This window comes from Rhinolophus ferrumequinum, chromosome 8 (assembly GCF_004115265.2).
Source record: "Rhinolophus ferrumequinum isolate MPI-CBG mRhiFer1 chromosome 8, mRhiFer1_v1.p, whole genome shotgun sequence".
Classification (NCBI taxonomy): Eukaryota; Metazoa; Chordata; class Mammalia; order Chiroptera; family Rhinolophidae; genus Rhinolophus; species Rhinolophus ferrumequinum.
In genome coordinates, this window is record NC_046291.1 from 15,923,104 (window position 1) to 15,945,712 (window position 22,609).

Here is a 22,609-nt window from a genome sequence, read left to right on the forward strand (position 1 = left end):
CCCCTTCCCAGTCACCTTCTCCTATGGGCCCCACTGCCAACAGCCTCAGGCCCTCATTAGCTCCCAGCTGCAATTCCAGAGTGAGACTCTAAGTGGCCCAGCGATTTGTAGGCAGTGATGTCCACGCTGGGCCACATGGCAGGTGCTGCCGGCTGAGGGCTGGTGCCCAGCACGGGTCAGGAGTCCTACTTGATCCCCTCCGTGGGGGCAGAGTAGGGCTGGAGATACGCTCTCCCAGTACAAACCCGGCTGCCTGGGCTGCGCACTGGGGAAGAGCTACAGGTGGGGCAGTTCCTGTTAGAAGAGGAACAAGAACCACAGGCCTCACAGCTGACACATCGGAGGACATCCATAACATCCAAAATGGAAACAGCTTTATTGATACCTGAGAAAACAGTGCTGGAGAAACATTCCTACGGACCACTGAGCCTGTCCGCTCAGGCCAGATCCTCCAGAGGCCCGACGGTGTCCTCACCCTTCCCTTGGGCCGTGGGTCATTTGGGGCCTCACTGGCCAGCACCCAAAGGCTAAAGAGTCTGGCGAGAGAACATCTGCAACCATGGCTCCTGCGGCCAGGGGCAGGGGCGGTGTGGAGGCCTCAGCGGTCAAGTTCTAGAGCATCTTGGGTCACAGTGCGGAGTCGGATGGAAAACAACCGTTCCCAGGGCTCCCGGATCCAGGCCAGCAGGGCCGTCAGCTGCTCCAGACACACAACACGGAGTGCCCAAAAACTCTCCAGCCGGGACACCTGGCAGACCAAGGAGTGGTGAGATGAGACTCACAGAGGGCCACACGAGCGGGAGGGAGGGGAGGCCTGGGGGGGGCGGAGTGCTCAGGGAGGACCCACTGCCCCTCCCTCCTGGCTCATGGCCTCCTCCCCTCCCCGAGCCTGTGTCACTCCCCACCAAAGATCCTGACTTTTTACACGGAACCCCATCAACACGAACTGAAGGCCCCCGAAGGGCTTTCACATTTACTATCTTGTTTCTTTCATCTTCCCTGTTTTCCAGAATGTAAGTTCTGGAAGTCCATCCCAAGGAGTTGCTTGGGGTCGTTCCTGGCTCTACCACTTGTGACCTGGGCAAGTTGGTTACCAGCCCCAAACCTCAGTCTGCTCATCTGTAGTAGGACTGATAACAGTGCCTGCTCACCTGCAGGCTGTAAAGGTCAAAGGGCTTGCACAAGGGCCCAATCAAACACGAACCCGAAGCAGCAAGAGCTGGGGCTTCAGTCAAGGCCGCGCAGCTAACACAGGCTTGGCTCCAAGTCCAGGGTTTTCACGGCCAAAGCAACCTCCCCTCTACTCACTGCTGTCCAAATGCAGTGAACCTCCCAGTTCTCTACACCCTACTTCTGTGTACGCACCTGACTGTCCAAGGCAAGCTCCATACTGCCACAATTCCTAGCCTTCCTACCCCCTTCTCACACGACACACCATACCCACTCATGATTTCTGTCTCTCTCTCTCTCTCTCTCTCTCTCTCACACACACACACACACACACACACACCTCATCGTAGAAGACCAGCCGTAGATCCTCCGGGGCCGTGCGATATAGCAGCACGGAGCTCAGACTGCTGAGTGGCTGCTGCTCCCTGACACACAAGGAAGGGCCTGGCCCCAGGGGCGGGGCCTTCTCAGAGGCCTCGCCAGATGCTGCTGGAAGAGGGGCCTCTGCCTGGGACCCCAGAAGGTCCTCATCTAACAGGTACAGGGTAGACGGAGTCAGCAACAGGGACACAGGGCAGGTAGCAGGGCCTGGAGGAAAAGAAGCAGCGTGAGGCCCAGAGAGGAAGGCCACGGAGGAGCCCAGACCGCTGGGGCAGCGTCCAAGTGCTGCTTGGGAGAAGAGAAGCGAACCACTGAGGTGGCCACAAAAGCCGCCTGTGCCTCGAGGGGCCAAGGCGCTCCCTTTTCCAAACTCCAGGGATCTCCAGCCTCCAAAACCTGAGGCGCAAGACAAAGGAAGCCTGCCCCGCCACCCAGTGCTCTCAGAAAGGAGGATCCGCTCTCACCTTCTCCAACAGGATGAGGTGGAGCAGACCCGCCAATCGGCTCCACTTCACAGAGAGCCTGGGCCCAAAAGCAAAAGTCTCTGGGCACCTGAGGCCCAGGGCACCTCCCAGCCCCACCCACAGAGGCCAGGAACACTGAGGAGGTCTCTTGGGTACGCCCATGAGTGACAGGAAGTCCAGACTCCAGGAACTGAGAAATGCTACAAGGGCACCCAGAGGCACTGGTCGCCCAGCCAGTGAACTGGGACAAGAGGGGTACAGCGCCCTCACCTTCAACCAGGAACACCCGAAGGTAGAAGAACTGGGGAGGGTCCGAGGAAGAGTCTCTTTCCAGCAGTGGCCTGGGGGGAGGCAGCAACCCCGGGAAGGAGTGGTCAGCTAGGGGTGGGAAGGACTCTGGGGCGGGAGAGCGGGAGGATGGACCAGGCCTGTGGGCCTGAGGACAGGCGACCAGCCTAAGTGCTCAGGGCCCGACCACGGGAGGAGGGCCTGTGCTCCCAGGGCAGCCGTGTGGACACCAACCCTGGCCTCAGCCTCCTCCTGACTCACCAGAGTCGGTGCTTCGGGGTCACCTCCTCCTCCCTGGTGCTGACATTGCTTCTCCACGTTGGGGGCAGAGACTGCAAGACATCTGGACAGAGCCAGTCAGAGACAGGGAGCCCTCATGACCAGCTCTTCTTTCCCAACCTCTCCACCTCTCAACGCCTTCCCATTCTCCGTATTTCTAGATTTCAGAAATTTCTCCGAGAGCTGAGTTCCATTACCTGTCTTTCTCTACTGCGGGTGCCAGCCATGGGAGCCGTGACCGCCCTGGCCCACCCTCCCTGCCTCTCCCTTCCCTCTCTCACCAGTGAGCTCCTCTAGGAAGGCCCGACAATGCTTGGCATCTCGGGGCAGCAGGACACAGCTGCCTGCCCCAGCCGCCCACTCCAGCCGCAGGCTCTGTCCGGCCAAGCCCAGCTCTATGCAACTCAGGTCCTGCAGGGGGACAGCCAGGGCTGGCTGGAGCCAGCTAGCTGGAGGTCCGCTGTGGAGAGGAGGAGCAGAGTGGCGGAAAAGAGTGAGAGGGAAGTGAGACCCACAGGGGAGCCCCAGCCGCAGCCCTGCTTACTCACCAGATCTCCCCCGTCACCTTCAACACATAAAGCCTGTGGTCAGACACAACCACGAGACACAGACACTCCCCAGGCTGGCCTGCCAACACCAGTGGCACCTAAGGGGAAGGGGAAGTTGATGAGAAACGAGAGGACCAGGGAGGCAGCTGCCAGACCAAGCGATGACCACACCTCCAGCCTGCTTGTCCCCACAGCTCACGCATCCCAGCCTCTCCATCGCCCCCCCGCCTGCCTGACTGCAGCAGGCTCTCAGCAGGTCTCCCTGCCTGTCGTCCTGTCCCCTCCCCCCCACCCTCCACCCTGCGAGACTCTGTTCTAAAACACAAAACTGGGCATCACTCCCCTGCTCCCAACCCTCCAGTGGCTCCCGCGGCCCTTGGGATCAAGTCCAAACTCCTCAGCAGACACAAGAGGTTGCTCCTGAACTGGCCCCTGCCTGCCTGTTCAGACTCCTCTCGGGATGCTCCCCCTAACCGCCACCCCCATTCCAGCTGCCCCATCACAGGCAAGTCTCGCCACTAGCTCCTCTCCCAGGCCTCCATGCACATGCTGCTTCCTTTTCCTACAACTCCTTCTCTTCCCTCCTCCGAAAGTCATCCTTCAGGACTGGGCTTCTCCATCACCTCCCCACTCAGGCTGGATCAGATGCCCCTCTGGAGCCTTCGTGTGACTCCGCCCTTCACATCACACAACCGTTGTCTGCTGCTCACACCAGAATATAAGATCAAAGGCAGATCCTTAGTGTCTAGCCTAAGCTAGGTGCTCTGCAGAGGAGGTCCAACATCGTGTACTTATCACAATCACAAGAGTATCCTTTATCAAGTGCTAGGTGCTGTGCTGGGCAGCTTAGAGACATGTGCTCTCACGGACGCCATGCTCTGTATGGTGGGTAGTACACGCCCGTGGTGAAGGAACAACTGAGACGCAAAGACCAAGGTCTGTGCTCAGAGGCGCGGGGCAGTGCGGGGCTGGCACAGACCTTGACGCAGCACTGGAACTCCTCCTGGGCATCGGTGAACACCTCGACGTCCAGGAATAGCCGGAGTCGGTGGTCCACCGAGCGGAGGCCAGAGCGCTCAGGGGCTGGGGACAAGCAATGGGCCATCAGCCTGCCCCGGCTGCCACGGCTCCGTCTCACCTCCCCCCATGAGTGCCCCTTCCCTCCCCAAACACCTGTACTCACGGGGGCTGAGGCTCCACCTGTGCTGGTCTGCGATCAGTGCCTGAAATGGGGCGCTGTCGGCCCTGCTGCCGCGGTCGCTGGGGTCACTGTGGCCGGGAGGGTCGTGGACAGTGCCAGGGGACTGCGAGGGAGCTGGCACCTGCTCTTCCTGTGTCTGCTCCACGCTGGGGGCTTCCACAGACAGAGCCAGGAGGACCACGTGGTCACTACCACAGTTTGGACACACAGCAGGAAATTCTGGAGAGAGGGGTGGGCACAGTCTCCATGAACCCCCCACACAGCACCACGACCCCCCATCACACTCATAACGCTCCCCACCCACTCTCAGACTCCCCTAGGCACCCACCTCTGGCTTCGCGCACTACCCACCCACCTCCCTCTGCAGGCCCAGCTGCTAACCAATTAGTGCCCACCCCAGAGAGGGCTGAGTAAACAGGGAGCCATGGCCCACAACCACCTCAAAATGCACCCCACCTCATTTCGGATTTTCTCAGAAAGGTCCAAACTCAACCAGGCCCTGCCCTGGTCCCCACCCAGAGCCTGGGGCTGATCACGGCTTCCAGGCTCTACCAGCAAATCCACAGATTGGGTCCAATTCCAGCTCCATCACTTAAAGACTGTCATCTAAGCCGTAATGACGAGTCACCGAAGCCGGGCTCCCTGTCTGTAAAATGGGGGCCTTGGCAGTGTCTATTCTCTAGGATTGCCAGGAGGAGTGTCCGAAGCAGGTAAAGAAGCCAGGACCAATCAGCAACGAGAAAAGAACCATTGTTTGGGCAGCTACAACATGCTGGGCCCGTGCTAGATTCTAACAGTAGTATCAAAACTCCCCCTATCGCATTTTACAAGGAAAGCAAAGATCAAACAACTGATGCACCCTCCCAGGACCGCAGAGCTGGGGGTGGCAGCAGCAGTGACTCTGTTTGTGCCCTGTGCCTGGGGCATTTCTGTCACGTTTAAATCTAATAGAACCACGGGGCAAACTCATTCTCATCTTTGTTCTGATGAGGTAGCCAAGGCTCAAACAAAAGCAGGACTGTCATTAATGATGCCACCACTGAAGGGACACCCAGGGGCCACATGACCCATGGAGTAGAGTCCGGGAGGAAGGGGGGCTATTTCCCCTGCACACAATGTCCTGCTGCTGCCTGGGCAGGTTCAGGGTGGGGGACAGAGATGGTCCATTTTGTGAATAACACGTAAACCCCTGCTCCAGCGGCAGCCAAGAGGAAAGGGACTAATAAAAAGCATACGTTTCAACACAGGTGTTATCAAGAACATTTCTTTCTTCTTCAATGTCTGCAAAGACATAGCTTTTTGACTGGTGTACAATGGAAAAATATCTGTCTTCTTAAAGAAAAGAAAGTGAAGGGAAGCCACGAGGCACTGGTGGGGCTGAAGCAGACTCCAAGGTCAGTCAGGAAGGACCATCTAAGCGACTCCCAAAGCATCGCGTTCAGGGGGCAGCAGGACAGTCCGGTAATGCACTGAGGGCTCGGTAGGTTTGAGGTTGTTTCGGAAACACTAGCCAAAAGGGGGAAAAGCCTTCGCCTTATGAAAAAATAATGAGTACGTTTAAACAGCGACAGAGATTGTATTTCCTGACTTTCAGAAGGAGAGAAAAAAGGGATATAATTTCTTTCTTTCTTTCTCTTTTTCTCTCTTTCTTGCAAATGTAGGAGGCAGACGGTTTTATTTTTCCTCCAGGCAGAAAGATGGTCTCCTTTCTTCCCTGGGGGTCCGCCTCCACATTCCCTCCCTCAAAGCCATTTTCCCTGTAAGCGTAGGCAAGGAGGGCAGGGGCGGGGCTTGTACCTGTGTTCTGGAACAGAGGCCTCCAGCCTTCTGCACTGTCCAGTCCCAACTGGGTCTCCACTGGCTTGAACTCGTGGCCACAACGTAGACACTGAAGTCTGTCCCCCAGCAGGTCCCTCGCTTCCCCAAGCTGACGCCGAGCTGCAGTGATTGCTGGGGTCAACACAGCAAGCAGCTCCTGAGACAGGGGGCGCCGGACGCAGCTGTGAGCCGGTAGACCCCGGCCCCCAGCCTTCCGATCACCCACCAGCCTCCTGGGCCCCTCACCTGGACAGCGGCTTGGGCATCAGGCTCCAGCACCACATAGCGACGTAAGTGCCGGTCCGGGCAAATGTAAGAAAAGCGCAAAGTGAGGATGGGGGCCCCAGAGGGCAGCTCTGAGCCCTGCGGGAAGAGGGGACCAGGAAATAAGAGCACAGGGATTAGGGGATACTGAGAGCACAGAGGGAAACAATTGCCCTGCACTCTGTTCTCAAGCTTTTGCCCACATCTGCGCTCTGGCCCAGAAGCTCTATTCCTGGGCCAGCCTTCTAAGCCACCTGGGGCTGACATTGCCCCCCAGCTCCATCCTCAGTGCCAATGAGAGACTGTGAGGACATGCAGCCTGGTACCCGGCTGTCATGTGGGGCGGCCTGCGGGGCCTCTAGTCCCGCTCCCCACATCAGAACGCAGGATATGGTGAGGCCAAAAAGGAACACCCATGGAGCCATAGATAGGGGAGTCACACCACTATATACTCGCTGGCGGCATCTGTCTCTCTGCAATCCACTCTTGCTAGCTCAGCCACCATCTTCTTGCTAGGCCCCATTTTCGGCTAGCGTAGCCACGGCAGTTATATTAGTGGCCAATGGCTCACCGGTTACAGCTGACGGCCAACAAGCCACAGCAGATGGCCATCTAATCACAGTTGATGGCCATTTACTTCCTGAGCCAGCACCTTTCCACGTGAGGCCGAGAGCCTGGAAACTGCACTCCTGGCTCTGTCCCCACCCCGGCACCCAGAGCTGACTCCTGGAAACAGCCCAGCACCTCTTCCAGAACCCCCACGCCCACAGGCACCTCGGGTACTGGTTCCCTCTGGGCTTGGGTCTCGGACTCTATCTCAGCTGCCTCCAGACTCTGGAGCTCAAGCCGTTCCAGGGTTCGAGCTGCTTGGAGTTCCACCTCAAACAGGTGACTGGAAGTGACCCGGAGGAAGCACTGCCTGCCCCGCACGCCTTGGGGCCCCTCCAGGGGACACACCAATATGGGGCGACAGAGCTCCGCTGAGGAGAGACCAAGAGAGGGACCCTGTAAGGAGGGAAAGGTACCAAGACTCTGCCCTCCCACAGAGAGGGCCTCTATCCACAAGGGGTCAGCCACGCCACTCCTGGGTTTTCCTAACTCTCCCCAAGACACTGCCCGCTGGGCCCCCGAGCGCTCACCTTCCACTTCATTCTGCTCCTGCTCCTCCTCCTCCTCTTCTTCCTGTGGCTCCAGCCCCACCCTGACCTCCTCTGCCATTTCCTGTGGTGACTCGTTCTCTGAGGGCACAGGGCCAGTTGCGGGACTAGGCATAGTCTCTGGGCTCAGGGCGCCTGGGGGCAGTGTGCTGAGGGCAGGGGTCTTGGAGGCAACCAGAACGGGGGTCCCTGAGGTCTCCAGGTGATTCCTATACTGCAGCCAATCACGGCCAAACTGCTCCCGGAAGCTGTTCATGAGTTCAAGTTCTCGATGCTGCTGCACAAAGCGTCCTGGAAAGGGGCCCATACAGCTTAGCCAGCCTGCACCACCACCACCACCATCCCTGACAACTACAGCGTCTCCTGTGAGTGCTCCACAGGGTGAAGTACAAGTGTGTGTAATAGGGTGGGGGTCAGAGAGAAGCTAAAGTCTTCCCCTCAGCAGCATGTCCTTAAGTGTGTTCTACGAACACTATGGTCACATGCAATTCACATCTGCACATCACATGCTGCTTTTGGAAATTTGCAATATTAGGTGTGATCAAACAATACGGGAATGCTTAAACAAAAAAACTTCATTACAGCAAAAGACACATTGCCATTAATCCCCCTCAAAATACTCCCCCTCGCTTCAAACACACTTATCCCATCGTTCTTGCCACTTTCTGAAGCAGTTCTGGAAGTCCTTTTGTGAGTGTCTTTAGCTGCACTGTCGTGGCTGCCTCCATGTCCTGAATCATTTTGACTTTAGGGAAAAGCCAGAAGTTGCACGGTGCCAGATCCAGTGAATAAGGTGGATGAGGAAACACTGTAATGTTCTTATTTGACAGAAATTGCCATATGCTAGAAGTGATGTGTCACACAGAGCACTGTCATGATGGAGGATGATTTACAGCGCACTTTAAAACACACCTTCTCTCAACCATAGTTCGCACCCAACTGACTACACCGAACAAGCTGAAACTTGTCACACAATGTTACTAAGGTTCAACACGCTGCTTCCCATATTGAAGATCCCTGCCTTTCCATTGGATGGCACTCGGCAGCAGCCTTCACCGTATTTTGTGATCACAACGGAAAGGCCCTGTGTCACACATCACTTCTGGTACGGCAATTTCTGTCAAATAAAAACTTTACGGTGTGTCCTCATCCACTTTATTCACCAGATCTAGCACCGTGCGACTTCTGGCTCTTCCCCAAAGTCAAAATGACTATGAAAGGTAAACATTTAGAATTGATTCAGGACATCGAGGCAGCCACGACGGTGCAACTAAAGACACTCACGAAAGAGGTGAGTGTCCAGAACTGCTTCAGAAAATGGCAAGAACGATGGGATAAGTGTGTTTGAAGAGAGGGGGAGTATTTTGAGGGGGATTAATGGTAATGTGTCTTTTACTGTAATAAATTGTTTTTTATTTAAATATTCACCATATTGTTTGATAACACCTCGTACGTGCTAGCACATTTAAGGACCTGTGATGTCCTGGAGGAAGGACACCTCTTTGTCTAACTTAGCATCTCCCAAACATATCTGGCCACGGAATCCTTTTGACATCCCACAAAATTAATTGTTCCTTGCAAAACACTTCGGAAAACGCTGCACAGAGGCAGTCTCTTCTCCTTCCCCCAAACTAAAAGGAAAAAGGAAAAGACCAGAAGGCATTCTACAATGCTCTACTCCACCAAAAATAAAGTTCTCCCTAACCAGAAGATTAAGGAGCACTGGCTGGGGAGAGGGAGGCTTGGGGGTAGGGAGCCAACTTACCAGCCGGGGAAGGGTCCAGAGTCCGGGGCTCTGGGTCTGTATCACTGGGTTCTGAGATACTTGCCTGCCTCACACGGACTCGACTCTGAGTTTGGGTAGAAGGATGACATTCTATGAAAGCAAGCCCTGGCCACCCACCCAACCTCACAAAAACCACCCCACCCACAGCAAGGGTAAGGCCTTACTATTCTCAGTCCAGCAACAACCCAGAGCCCCCAGAAAGGGACCCAACCCCAGGCACAGGGCAGCTTGGACACCATTTACCTTAACCTTACGAAGTGGCGGCTGGGCTATGACGCCCCCTGAGGACGGGCTGTCACTCAAGTCAGCGCCACCTGAGGTTTCGGTGGTACTCCCCACTGGGCAGGGCAAAGTTGGGGCCTCTGAGGACGTGGAGGTCTGGTACGTAACAACAGGAAGGAGAAAGAGGTCGGAGCCAGAAGAGCACCTCTGCCCTACCCAAGCTGGCTGAGAGAGATAGTCTCTACTCTCCAGCTGACCAGCAAGACCCTAACTCTGGAAACCCGTTTCCCTCAGCTCCCACCCTCCCTTCATGTCCTCCCAAACCAGTCCTTGCTGTCCCACTCCCGTCACTCCCCACCACACTAACCTGAAAATCAGTCAGTGACAAGACTTTTCCATCAAGAAGGAACTGAGCAAAGATAAAGGGGGAGGGGACCGTGTTGGTGGAGTGCATGGCCTGGGGGAGCTCCAAGCCGGGACCGGAGCCCTCCTAGGCCTGTGACAACAGTCAGGCTGAGCGGACGGTCACAGCATCATAAGCAGGGGGTCCAGGCTGGGCCCCGTCACTAAGGAGGGGGTGGGGAAAGGCAAGAGGTGCAGGGGCGGGGGTGGGACTGGCCAGGCCAGGGAAGGCAGAGCATACACGAGAGGATCACTCACCCCGGGAACAGCATCCTTGACTCGGGGTGACAAGTACTGGGCGGTGGCCGCTCGGTGCGCAGGGTGAAACCACAAAGGGTTCCCCTCCAGGTAGAGCTGTGGGGCAAGGAGGAGACAGAGGTGGGCCTTGGGCCTCCCTGTGGGATGAAGGGCACTGACCACAGCAGCATGGGAAGGGGGGACAGGCGCAAGGCTGGCTCCCGGGTCTTTGAAGCATCCAAGTCTCACCTTTCGGAGCTCAGCCAGCGGCCACAGTGGCGACAGCTCTCTGTGTTCTTCCAGCAGGTTGTATGCCACGTCCAGGTGCCGCAGGTTCCTTAGCTGCTCCAGGCCTGGGGTGGAGGCAAAAAGGGAGGACGGGCATGTGAGAGAGAGGGTGGGGGGATAGGGTCCAGGGGTGGGGTGCTGGGGAGGGTGCAGTAACAAGACAATCCTGGGCACCTCAGACCTGCACATAAGCCCGCATGAGGCTCTAGCGGGACATGGTTCCTGGGGCACACTGCCACCCGGAGTCACACACCGCCCCATCCCCTCCACGTTTTCCCTCCCCCCACACACACACACACTCTCCTCCACTCACCACGCAGACTCCGGAGCTCATTGCCTCGCAGTATCAGGGTCCCCAGAGCAGGCCCTGAGGGTCCCATTGTCGGCACCAAATGCAGGTGGTTGTAGGAGATGTCCAGATGGCAGAGCTCAGACAAGTCCTGGGAGGGGGTGGGGGGGACAAAGAGTCTCTCCTTGACCAACCTCCAGCCAGGCGCCTCTGAGCCCTCTTCTCCACTACGCCTCAACCTTGGCCTACGAAGACTGCAGACTCTCGGCACGAATGATTGCATCTACCCGTCCACTCTCCCACATTAAAAAACGTGAACAAATACTAGCATAGTTTCCAACCGCTAAAGCCCACATCCCTAGGATGACAACTCCAGCTCCCTTACATTCCTGCCTAAAAAGACTCCAGGTTGCGAGAAGAACTGAGTTTGTTCCAGGCAACACCTGAAGATAGGGCCCGTCTCAGCCTCTGTGGAAGGGGAGGGGCCTAATTTTGGTAAGTACCAGTTAGCAAACCTAGATGGGGTGGCTTCACATGGACCAACATGTCCTTCCCGCTTTTTGTAAATTTCCACTTCTCTGACTTCAGAGGAACCTGACTACAGAGTTTGGTCAAGGAGAGAATCAGCTTAAGGCCCGGCTGGTCCCCTTCCCACTCCATCACTGTCATGTGTCCAGTTATCTCTGCAGAAGTTGAACTTGAGTTCCGTTCACGCTGAATAGTTTATTACTGATTAAAATAGTTTCACAACTGATTAAATACCACAGTAGTTTATTACTTAATAAACTACGGCGATACGTCATTATTATTAAGATCTGTTCTTACCACTTTAACCAGTGTCCAGCTTGTTTATCTCTGACAGGGAGACATGGGAGAAGGGCTTCGTCATCACCATCACAAGAGCTGCCCTGCTCTAGGCCAAGCACTGGGCCAAGTAGCATCAGATACTCTTCACAATCATTTTAATACTATAAAAGCAGGTACTCCTACGATTTCCACTTTATCGATGAAGAAACCAAGAGGTTACCCTGTGTCCCAAGTCACACAGGGATTAGGAGCTGAGATTTGAACGCTGGTTTGTCTTATGCTGAGTCTGAGCCCCCAAATAGCACTGCCTCCCAGGAGGTGGCTCCACGGGTGGCAAAAGCAGGTGGGAGCATAACCAGGCCCAGTAGAGCAGGTCAGACCAGGACGATGAGAGGCCCAAGTGGCGCCGCCCCCAGCCAGGCCGCTCATACTCACCACCAGGAAGCCCCTGCAGTCCTGGAGTTGATTGTGGCTCAGGTTTAAAAAGCGCAGAGCTGACAAGAGACGCTGGGGTGGGTGGGAAGAGGAAACAGAGGATCGGATACCCCCAGGCAGCCAGCCGGCCCCCCGAAGGGCCTATCCCTGCCATCCCCCAAACCCCTTTCCTCTGAGGCACTCACCAATGAGCTGTCTAAGGCAGTCAGTGCGTTGTAGCTGAAGTCGGCAGAAAGCAGAGCCAGCCAGGGCAGCGCAGAGCAGAGGTCGCCACCACAGGCCGACAGGAGCTCCTGAGAAAAGGTGCCCGGTCACCTCCACTCTCCCCTCTTCCCCACACCAAGGCCTCTCCCTGTGGCCCAGCCAGCCATTTATTCTTTACACACTGAGCTCAGTCGCAGTGTAGATGCAGACTTAAAGAAAGCCCAGGGTCCTGTCCCCAAGGAGTCCACTGTGGGGAGAGTAAGGAGACAGACAGGAGAACACTGACTCCGTCCGACATGGCCGGCGTGACTGTACACACGTGGTCAGGCACCGCGTGCCGTGGGAGCACAGCGGAGGGAGCAAGTGCAGTCCCGAGGGAGGTGGAAGGCTGCAGAGAAGGGGGACCAGCAGAGCCCGGTCCTCCGTGTGCCTCAGGAAAGGCACCTGGCTCACCGCCCATCCTCCTTACCTCCAATGCCTGGATGCTTCTGCTGCAAATCAGGGTCTCCAGCTGGGAATAGATGCCACGGAGGCCGCGGAGGCAGTGAACAGGGACACCTCGGAGCTGGGGCAAAGGAAGGGAACAGGGAAAAGATGACCAAGCCAGCTATGGTTCAGGGAAGCAGTACGGGGAAAAGAGAGTGGACGCCACATTACTGCAGAGCAATGGGTACTCTCAGGCCTGGTGCCCCCCACACCCCCACCAAAAGAGGCCGTCTCTCTTTCCCCATCCCCCAAAATGCTCCCTAAAGCTGGTTTTGTGCACCAACATCCCCCAACACCCCATACCTCCAGCTGCCGCAGGGACTTGAAGGGAAAAATCTTGATGGGCCCTGGGAGGCCAGGACCAGGGACATGGATGAGCTAAAAGAACATTCAGGTCAGTGAAGCCTGGCACATGTCCCCTTCCTTGGCATCTCTTCCTTAGCACACCACCCAAAGTTGTCACACCTTCTGGATCTGAGCCCTGAAGACGTCTTGCACCCATGCTACACCCCCAGCCCCACCTCCACTATTGTCCTGGGCTTTTTGTACATCCTACCCCATTCCCATCCCAGAACCTTGAGTGAAAGTGTTTTCTGCAGCACGTCGAAGAGGAACTGAAGCTGAAGGATGACGGGCGAGTCGGTGGGGTGGGAGGGCAGAGCCACAAAGCCTGTCTGGCCAGGGCCCCACGGCCCCAGGTACAGCTCAAACACGTGGTTCAGCTGCTGCAGTGTGGCAGTCAGCAGGCTCAGTGTGCTACAGCCAGACAGGACCACATCCCCTGCAGGGAGAGGGGCAGACAGGAGGGAGGACGTAAGGAAACTGTCTTCCCCTTTCTTCTGAGACTTTGTGAACCCAGCTGACACCCACTCCAATCTATATTGTAGATTCTCCATTGCAGGATCAAACTTTGTATCTTTGCCGCACTTAAAAGTCTCCAACAGCACTATATTCAAAAAGAAGTCCTGATTCTTCAGCCTGATACATGAGATTGTTTCACGACATGCCTCCAACTTTTCTAAATTTTCTTTACCCTTTTGATCTCAAAGCCAAGGCTGGTTTACTCACAGTGCTGGAAACAGAGTCAACTTGGTTCACGGCTCCCTCATTTTCCAACACATCCCCTTCCACTCTGCCCAGCCCGACACCTACTTCCTTCGGGCAGCTTTCTCAATACACAAATTTTCACTATAATTATTCATTTTACATAAAAGTTTACTGGATGGTTTACCTTTTTGGGGGGCAGGGGGGTGTTGCAAAAGTAATATGCACACATATAGAAACTTTCAAACAATACTAAAATGCATGTCATAGAAAGAATAACCACTCATGATAGGTATTATTATTGCCCTCTATGTTAAAACTGCTCTCTCCAATGAGACGGTCATTCTTTAGGTCATCTTGGGTATTCATCACTGCACCTAAAAAAGTACAACTACAAGGTAGGTATGGAGAATTTTCTTTTAAGTTTTTTGAAAAAATAAGGATAGAGTCAAAGGATGTTGCAGCAATACTACAAAGGGGTCCCCCTCTACCTTTCACCCAGTTTCTCCCAATGGTTGTATTTTATATATAACATCAAAACCAGAAAATTGGCATTGGTACAATGTATATACAGAAGGCGCCCAAAAAATGTATACACTTTTTTTTTTAAGTGTTGGGTTTTTTTTTTATTATTTATTTTTTTTAGATTTTATTGGGGAAGGGGAACAGGACTTTATTGGGAAACAGTGTGCACTCCCAGGACTCTCTTCCAAGTCAAGTCGTTGTCCCCTACAATCTTAGCTGTGGAGGGCGCAGCTCAGCTCCAGCTCAGCTCCAGGTCCAGTCGCTGTCGCTAGCCGCAGGGGGCGCAGCCCACCATCCCTTGCGGGAGTCGAACCGGCAACCTTGTGGTTCAGAGGATGCCCTCCAACCAACTGAGCCATCCGGGAGCTCAGCGGCAGCTCAGCTCAAGGTGCCGTGTTCAATCTTAGATGCAGGGGGTGCTGCCCACCATCCCTTGTGGGACTGGAGGAGCCGAACTGCCAACCTTGTGGTTGAGAGCCCACTGGCCCATGTGGGGGAATCGAACCGGCAGCCCTCGGAGTCAGGAGCATGGAGCTCCAACCGCCTGAGCCACCGGGCCGGCCCAATATACACATTTTAGGAAAGGAAAAACTGTATTAAAATTACACTGATGGTAACCACTTTGAGCACGTCTTGTAATTGCAGAAGTTAAACGTGACTTGTGTTCATCTTTTGTTATCGGTATATATTGAGTATTACAATTTTAATACAGTTTTTTCCTTTCTTAAAACGTGTATACATTTTTGGGGCACCCTCTGTATATATATAGAGAGAGAGAGTCGTATGCCATTTTGTCGTAGGTGTAGATTCCTGTAACCAACAGCACAATCAAAATATCAAACTATTCCATCAGCACAGATTTCCCTCCTGCTACCTCTTTATAGGCACTCACGCACACACACCATCATCCCCAACCCCTGGAGCCAAGTCAGAGTTTTGCTGAATAAATTAACAAATCCTATAACCTTGCATGACGGCTTTTCTATGCACCAGACACTGAGGATAGATACAGACACGGTTCAAGGACTCCTCCCACCCTCAAAGAGCCTCCCAGTCTAGAAAGGAAGATAAGACACGTGCATAGTTAACAATATAAGCCAGTTTTAACTGCCATACAGCGAGGTTTCACAGATACTATCAATGGGAGTGCAGAGTGATGGAAGGCAGCTAACATTCATTAGGTAATTGTGCCAGACAAGTCTGTTACTCCATTTAAACTTCATGAGAGTCTCCTAAAGAGCACTGTTAACCCCCTCTTACAAACGCAGAAATTGAAGCTCAGAGGCGTTAAGAACCTTGATTGAGATCACACAGCTGGCAGGAAGTTGCTACTTCTGCCTGATCTCAAAGTCAAGGCTTTTCTACAACTAATGCCAACCACGTATTGAACTCCTTGATTCCACCCCAGACACTGAGGGAAGAAATTGTAACAGTAGCTACATTCATTTTGAGCACTTACTACACATGCAAACACTGTACTAAATGTTTTATGTGAATGAGAATTAGCTCCCACAACAAACTTTGAGTTAAATACAATCGTTATGCCCTTTTGCTGGTGAGAAAAACAGACTCAGAAAACTCAAATACTTTGGTGAAGTATGCAAGGCAGTTGGGATCCCAACTCAGGTGGGTGTGACGTCTAATTGTGCTTTTAACTATGCTATGCTTTGCCTCGCAACAATGATTATGGCCAGTCCCTGATCTCCAAGGGCTTAAAGCCAAGTCAGGATCACCTTCCTGTGAGAGGATCAGAGAACGCACGGAGGGAGTGGCACTAGAATTTGGCCTCGAAGGACGGCTAAGGTTTAGCTGTCAAAGAAAAAGGACACTGTAGGTAGCGGCACCAGAGCGAACAAATCCCGGAGGAGCAAAGAAATGAATCAACACCCAAACCCTCGTGACCCTAAACAGCTGCAACTCCATGACTCTTAAAGGGCGTGTCTCTGAAAGGTAGAAAGCACCCCCACTTCGCTCCAGCACCAGCTCAACCGGAAGTCCACTCACCGGACTCCCGCAGCAGCCCCGCGAGCTTCCACAACAGGGAGTCCCGCGGGCCGGTCGTCATGGCCACAGGACGCTGGGGGCGGAGCCTGTGGAAAGAGGAAGCGGAAGAGCCTCAGGTAGGCCAGGACTCCGCGCAAACCAAGGCCTCGCGGAGAGAACAAAAGCAAGAAAGAGAGTGAGGAAGAGCGTCCTCCATGGTGCCCTTTCGAGGATCATAAGGCCTGGTCAGCCAAACTCACCCTCCTGTGCTGTCCTCCAACCAGATCTGCAGCCCGGCGCCTGTCAATGACAAACAGGAAGTCCCACCCCGGAAAGAAAGCGAGCGGGTGATACTACCGGAAAGCACACCTCCGCTGCCGGAAACCACGCCCTAAGTCGTGCAAACGTGTCGGATGGGGGCGGTGCCCACTGGCTCGAACGGAGGCGGTCCTTGCGTGCCTGCTGTTTGGGCCGGGACTTCATCCCCGAGCTGGGCCCCCACCATCCCACCCCTTAGTGGGGCCCTCACAGCCTGGGGCGCCCGCTGGGTCCGCCAGGGCACCTCCCCGGGCCAGGGAGGAAAACCTGCCTCGTTTTTTGCAGACTGGGCGGGGAAGTTGAATTTGCTGTTAGGAAAAGACTTGTCCAAAGCAAACACTCATTTTCCAACTAAAAGAGAGCGTGTGTCCGCCGTAGCAAGGAGCTTTTCGATAAGTGTGAAAGACCTGAAGCTGGTGGAGGTGCCACTTACGAGGTTCCCTTGGCGCTTTTTCCTTAATCTCCCTCCAAGCTCGTTTTTTTTTTCCTTTAGCAGTGTCAGGTATTCACATTAGTGATTGGTAACACTCCATGTATACCTAGTCCTTTGTTTTTACTGTGCTTCGTCTCATCACACCGGCATCTAAAAGTAATCATCCAGGTTTGAAAACAGAAATCAGGTTCACAGAGACTAGGATACTTGTGAAGGGCATTCAATTAGTAACTGATTGCGCCAAGACTGCCAAAGTTTCTTGGTTCCAAGTTCCCCTTGTAGCTTTCACCTGGCTCCCGGTCAAATACTAACTAGATTTAAGCTTCTTTTAATGAAAAGTCTCTTAACAGAATTTCTGGTTTTCAGGGAGGGTTTGTTTGTTTTTGATTTTTTTGGATTTTTTTTTAAATGAAGTACCCCTTTCTGATTCTTTTCAAAATGAATCTAGTTGAGAGTAGGAATCTTTATCCCAAGTTGCAAAATTTGAAGGGTTGTATTTTCTAAAGACAAAATATTTGAAATGGCAATTTATGCCCCCAAACCATACAATTTAACATGTGATCTGAGCCAAAAGCCTAAAAGGGCAGTTAAATGGAATAAATGGAAGCACACCGTGAACAACAAAGCAGTATGCAAATATAAAGTTAAAAGTAGGGGCTTGCTATATTTTTGTTGAATTATTAATCCTGTAACCGTGTGATTGTCAGTCCCTATTTATCGAATCACCTGGAACTAGGGAGGGAGGGTTTTCCCATACAGTTGTCACTGCCAACTCTAACCTTCTTAGGCAAGAAGAGACAGATTCTTTTGAAGTTGCAGTATTTTGAAACCTATTTCAGGGGTGCCTCCCAGCCTACAGAGTTTTTCTGAGAATTGCTCTATTCATACGGGTGACCCACCGTAGCCAAATTTGTTCTACAACCCCTTGCTTCCCAGAAATGTGAAAGTGGGACAGAGAGCAGCAAAGAAAGCTGAGCTCCAGAGGGAGAGAAACAGATCTACAGAGAGAAGCAGCAACAGGAGACAGTAGTTCTTTTTCTAGCCCCCTTTTGAGGCCCACTCCCCTTTTTGCCCTTTGCCTGCAGGGGACGCTTTGGCCATCCTCCAAAGAATTTTTTTTTTTGGCCTAAGTTTCAGTGTATTTGTGTAAATTGCTACCATAAGAACCTTGACTAAGACAAAACCTTTTCAAAAACTTAAAGTCTAAAAAAGGAAAAAAATTATTCCATTCACCATAACGGGAAGGAAAAAAAAAGAGAGAGTATATACCTAGAACATTTTGAGAAATATGCCAGATCTATAAGGACATTAGAAATGACCTAAGTAAATGAAAATGTAACATGTTCCTAAAGAGAAGATTATTCAATATAATTCAATATTATAATGATGTCAATTTAATGCAATTTCCTTCAAAATTCCAATGGGAAGATTTTGGAACTTAACAAGTTGATTTCTAATTCCTCTGGAAGACTAAACACATGAGCACTGCCAAGGAATGTTGAAGAAAAAAAAGAACAAGAGGCACTAATAGGGGCCTTGCCCGACCAGATAGCAAAATGTCCTATGAAGCCACAGTAACCAAAGCAGCATGATACTGACACAGAGATAGACAAATATTGATAGAAATACAGAAATAACCATGACTACATGAAAATTCTTTTATTATACAAAATAAAATTTATTTTAATCGTACAATAATGAGTTCTTCAGTAGTTTTGAGACAACTAGCTATCCATCTAGTGGACAAAAACTCAAGTTCCTTCCTTCATACCATGCACATTGAATTCCAGAAGGATCGAAAAGCTAAACACTGTTTTAAAAATTAAATCTAAAGTCTCTTCAAAGTTTGAGGTTCGAATGCACTTCTTACAGAATGATCTTTGTTTTAAAAGGTATGCAATGTTATTTAAAAACAAAAATTGTCCTTGGAAAGTACTGTAATATTGAATTCCAGTATTCAATATTACTGTAATATTGAATTCCAATATTGAATATATAGCCTGCTACTGCATAATTTCATATTTCCATGAATGCAATTGTGTTTCTCAGAGAAATGCTATCATAGCACGCTCTTAACATACAAACACTCCTCTGAATTTTATTCCCCAAGAATAATACTCCACCTAAATCCGCAGCTGGACCTTCCAAGCACATGACCTAGACCTCCCAGCACAGCAGTGGATCTCATACTAGAGAGGCATGCACGACTCATCCACCTCAGGCTTCACACCCCACATCCATAATGTGTAAGGAGAGAAATTAGTTGTAAGCAGCTGCCACTGGTAGCTTCCCTGCCACCCCTAAGCCCCTAAGTTCCCTGGGGTAGCCTCTGCAAAATGCATGCAATCAAAGGGGTAAGGAAAGGTGTGCTCTTTACTAGTTTAGGCAGCAGGGATGGAAAGAAAGGAGAGAATATCTTCATACAAGAAGGACTAAGTCATTGGGGGTGACCGGTTAGCTCAGTTGTTTAGAGCGTGATGCTGATAACACCAAGGTTGCTGGCTCAATCTCCACATCGGCCGCTGTGAGGTGTGCCCTCCTTAAAAAAAAAAAAAACAACCGACAAAGTCAGCTACCGGGGAACACAGACTTCAGAGTGCTTGTCCAAAGCCAGCTTGTTTCTGCTACCTTGGAGCGTGCAATCCCAATTGTTGCGCACAGGGGAACAAAAGTAATAGTTCATCTTTAAGACATGAGCCATTGTCCTGGATCTAGACCTTACTAGTCTGACGCTACAGCGTACTACAGCAAATCGGATGACAGAGACATAAGGATTCCTTCAAAATGAAAATTTCACACTTGACATTGTGTTTGTGGGTGGGAGGGTGAAGCTGGGTGATCTAGTTGTTTCATCAACTAGTTATCTTCATTGGAGTGGGAAAGAGGGGCAAATGGAAGAGAATGAAGAGGGGTGACGATTACCTCCAAAAATAGTGTCTGTGTGGCTGGTGCCACCGGTCCCAGCATTGAGTAGTCAGAGGCAGTTTTTTTCTACATAAGTGACCACACATTGTGTCTCTTGGCTCTGCTACTAGACCTAGCCACAAAAGAATCCCAGGAATTGGCCCACGCATGAAAATCAAACGTATGGGACAAACCAGCAACAATGGAGGAAGTCTAGCATGAGAACTCTGCATTGGACAGTGACCAAGCAAGCCCACTAGAGCCTGCTTCCAGGAGAGACTAAACATGAGATACACAGAGGGAAAGCTGGAGAGGCAGAAGCCAAGCTCAATGCAAAATCAGAGAAGCCAAGGCCTGAGAATGGCTGACTAAAAAGGAAGCAACAAAATAACAATATTCCAGTGACCCAGCAGCAGCTCTCGTCACCCAGCCTGAGGGGACTTTAAAGTTCTGCACAAAATATACTAAGGGATTCCCTGAGTGGCTTTCTGGTAAACCTGAAGTCACCTGACAGTGCCTTTAATTCTTTTTGTTATCTATCCTGGAAACCCATGGAGTCATCTGAGAAGGGGTTACAGAGTGCTATAAAAAAGATGGGGACCTTGTGCTTAATTCAGAACCCAGAAAGGAGAAGATGAGATGAACACTACATTCCCCGTTCCAGCTGGTAGGAAAAGAGCAGAAGCCTGATAGGAAATGTGAGTGGAGGTATCTATGGAGAGGGAGGAAAGCAGGCAGAGAGGAAGTCACTGTTTCAGACATAATCTGCAGAAGGCCTGTTGGCAAAGTCAGGTACATATGTAACATATGTCTTCCATCTCAATTCTCCCTGCACACAGGGCTGGAGAAAGGGGGGGGATGGTCCACAGTAAAGGAGGAAGCTGCAACTAGATAGCAGTAAACCCTGCAATGAGAAACATGGGTCAGTGGGGAAAGGAAATGGGAAGAGTGAGGGCTAAGGGCTTAAGGTCTCCAGGTCTCCAGAGCTTAGAGAAGTGAAAGGCAAAGGCTGCTTTGGAATCTCAGAGCCTCTGTAGAACCTCAAAGTTAGAGCAGTCTTTCATTTTTTCATTCCTTCAACACGTATTTACTGAGCCCTGATTATGTGCCAGATCCTGTGCTGGATTCTGGGTAAATAAAGGAGACAACAGTATTGCTCTTGTTCTCCAGAAGCAGGCAGTGTGGTGGAAGAGACAGCCGCCAACAATCAAGTGTGAACATTGTGTTTGCTTCCTATTGCTGCTGCAACAATGTATATCAAACTTAGCTGCTTAAAACAACACATTTATTATCTCATAATTCTGAAGGTCAGAAGTCCAAAATGGATCTCATTAGGGTAAAATTAAGGTGTCAGCAGAGCTATGTTCCTTTCTAGGAAAGAAATCTGTTTTCTTGTTTTTCCCAACTTTGAGAGGCTGCCCATTTCCCTGCTTTGTGGCCCCGTCGCATCGTCACAGCCAACAATGGCCGGTTGAGTCTTTCTCATAGCACATCACTCTGATACTAACTCTTCTATCTTCCTCTTTCACCTTTAAGGACCCTTGTGATTGCATTGGGCCCACCTGGATAATCCATGATAATCTCCCTATTTTAAGGTCAGTGGATGAGGAAACTTAATTCCAACTGCAATCTTAATTCTCCTTTACCCTGTGACGTAACATTTTCATAGTTTCTGGGGGTTAGGTTGTAGTCATCTTTGGAGGAGAGGGCTGTGATTCTGTCTACACAAACATGGTGCACATTATGGGAGGGTTGGTGCTGTGGGAGATGGTTCCAGTCCAAGATTGCAAACTGAATACATGCTGCAGCCTCCCTCCCATCCCAAATGGTTAGAAATAACGGAAAAGTTATAAAACCAAGTAAATAAATTCATAATCGCCCAGGACAACGAGAGCCCTTGGTGGACCAGAAACCTTGAGGAATCTCTGAAAGATGGATGACAGGTGGGAACTTGTCAGAGAAGAAAACCACAGCCCCAAATGTGCGTGTCGCAGCAGACTGTCACAGGAGGTGAAACCATACCAAGAGCACTGTATGCCCAAAGAGAGTGGCTGCTGGGAGCTCCTGACAGGGCACTGATTATTCAGGGTGGCACAGCAGGCACCAACAAGCGTGTCAGCTACTCCCCACATACTCCCTCTTCTTGTCTCCTGGGGCCAAGAGACTCCAGCAGAATTATCTGCCTCCAGGCAGGAGCGGTGGGTATGACATCATTAGGTGGGGACAAAGGACAGTATGCCTGGTGACTGGTACCAGTAGGAGGAAAAGGAAGCACCCACTTGTAGATGAGCCACCAAAATATCCCACCCAGCAGTATATCTCGCTGCCAGACACTAACAATACATTGTGATGTACTCCATTACATCATCTTACATCCCTTTTGCTAAGGAGTATACAATCAGAGAGGACAAGCAGTCTAACAGGGAATCTCGGATAAAGGATGAACTTCCAACCAATAATCAAACATTTTAAGAAAGTCAACATCTTGGAAGACATATTAAATCCAACGTACAGAACTTTCACCCAGTGAAATCTCTCATAGAGGAAGAACAGGACTTTAGAATAATTATAACATTCCTGGATGCAAAAGGATATCATATTCACATTTTTAAAAAGCAACTGAAAAATTGAACGTGGTTATGAAACAACAAAAATCACCTCAGAAGAACAATCGGA

At 51.6% G+C, this 22,609-nt stretch overlaps 1 protein-coding gene across 2 annotated transcripts; it reads right to left on the reverse strand.

Annotated features, from left to right (window-relative positions):
* Window positions 1-375: 375 nt before the first annotated feature.
* Window positions 376-16,639, reverse strand: STK11IP (serine/threonine kinase 11 interacting protein). 2 transcript variants are annotated; one of them, XM_033113037.1, is made up of 25 exons: window positions 16,539-16,639; window positions 16,300-16,385; window positions 13,302-13,507; window positions 13,030-13,104; window positions 12,710-12,805; window positions 12,222-12,329; window positions 12,037-12,108; window positions 10,819-10,945; window positions 10,467-10,570; window positions 10,239-10,334; window positions 9,946-9,987; window positions 9,600-9,734; window positions 9,336-9,420; window positions 7,553-7,861; window positions 7,188-7,393; window positions 6,396-6,512; window positions 6,129-6,306; window positions 4,314-4,550; window positions 4,110-4,213; window positions 3,131-3,228; window positions 2,864-3,042; window positions 2,565-2,646; window positions 2,286-2,356; window positions 1,511-1,758; window positions 376-748 (listed from the first exon to the last, which is right to left on the reverse strand). In XM_033113037.1, the coding sequence occupies exons 2-25, from the start codon at window positions 16,358-16,360 to the stop codon at window positions 599-601; spliced, it is 3,186 nt and encodes a 1,061-aa protein (XP_032968928.1). In that variant the 5' UTR covers window positions 16,361-16,385; window positions 16,539-16,639; the 3' UTR covers window positions 376-598. The 2 variants fall into 2 exon arrangements, with proteins under 2 accessions (XP_032968928.1, XP_032968929.1); XM_033113038.1 differs by lacking the exons at window positions 376-748; window positions 2,286-2,356 and having other exon boundaries at window positions 1,555-1,758.
* Window positions 16,640-22,609: the final 5,970 nt, after the last annotated feature.

Coding starts and splice junctions, on each gene's coding strand:
- STK11IP (XM_033113037.1), bottom strand. CDS start 16,360: ATGACGACCGGCCCGCGGGACTCCCTGTTGTGGAAGCTCGCGGGGCTG. Junction 10,335..10,466: donor CGCTGGCTGAGCTCCGAAAG/GTGAGACTTGGA, acceptor CTTGCCCCACAG/CTCTACCTGGAGGGGAACCC. Junction 9,421..9,599: donor CGCCACTTCGTAAGGTTAAG/GTAAATGGTGTC, acceptor ACCCAAACTCAG/AGTCGAGTCCGTGTGAGGCA.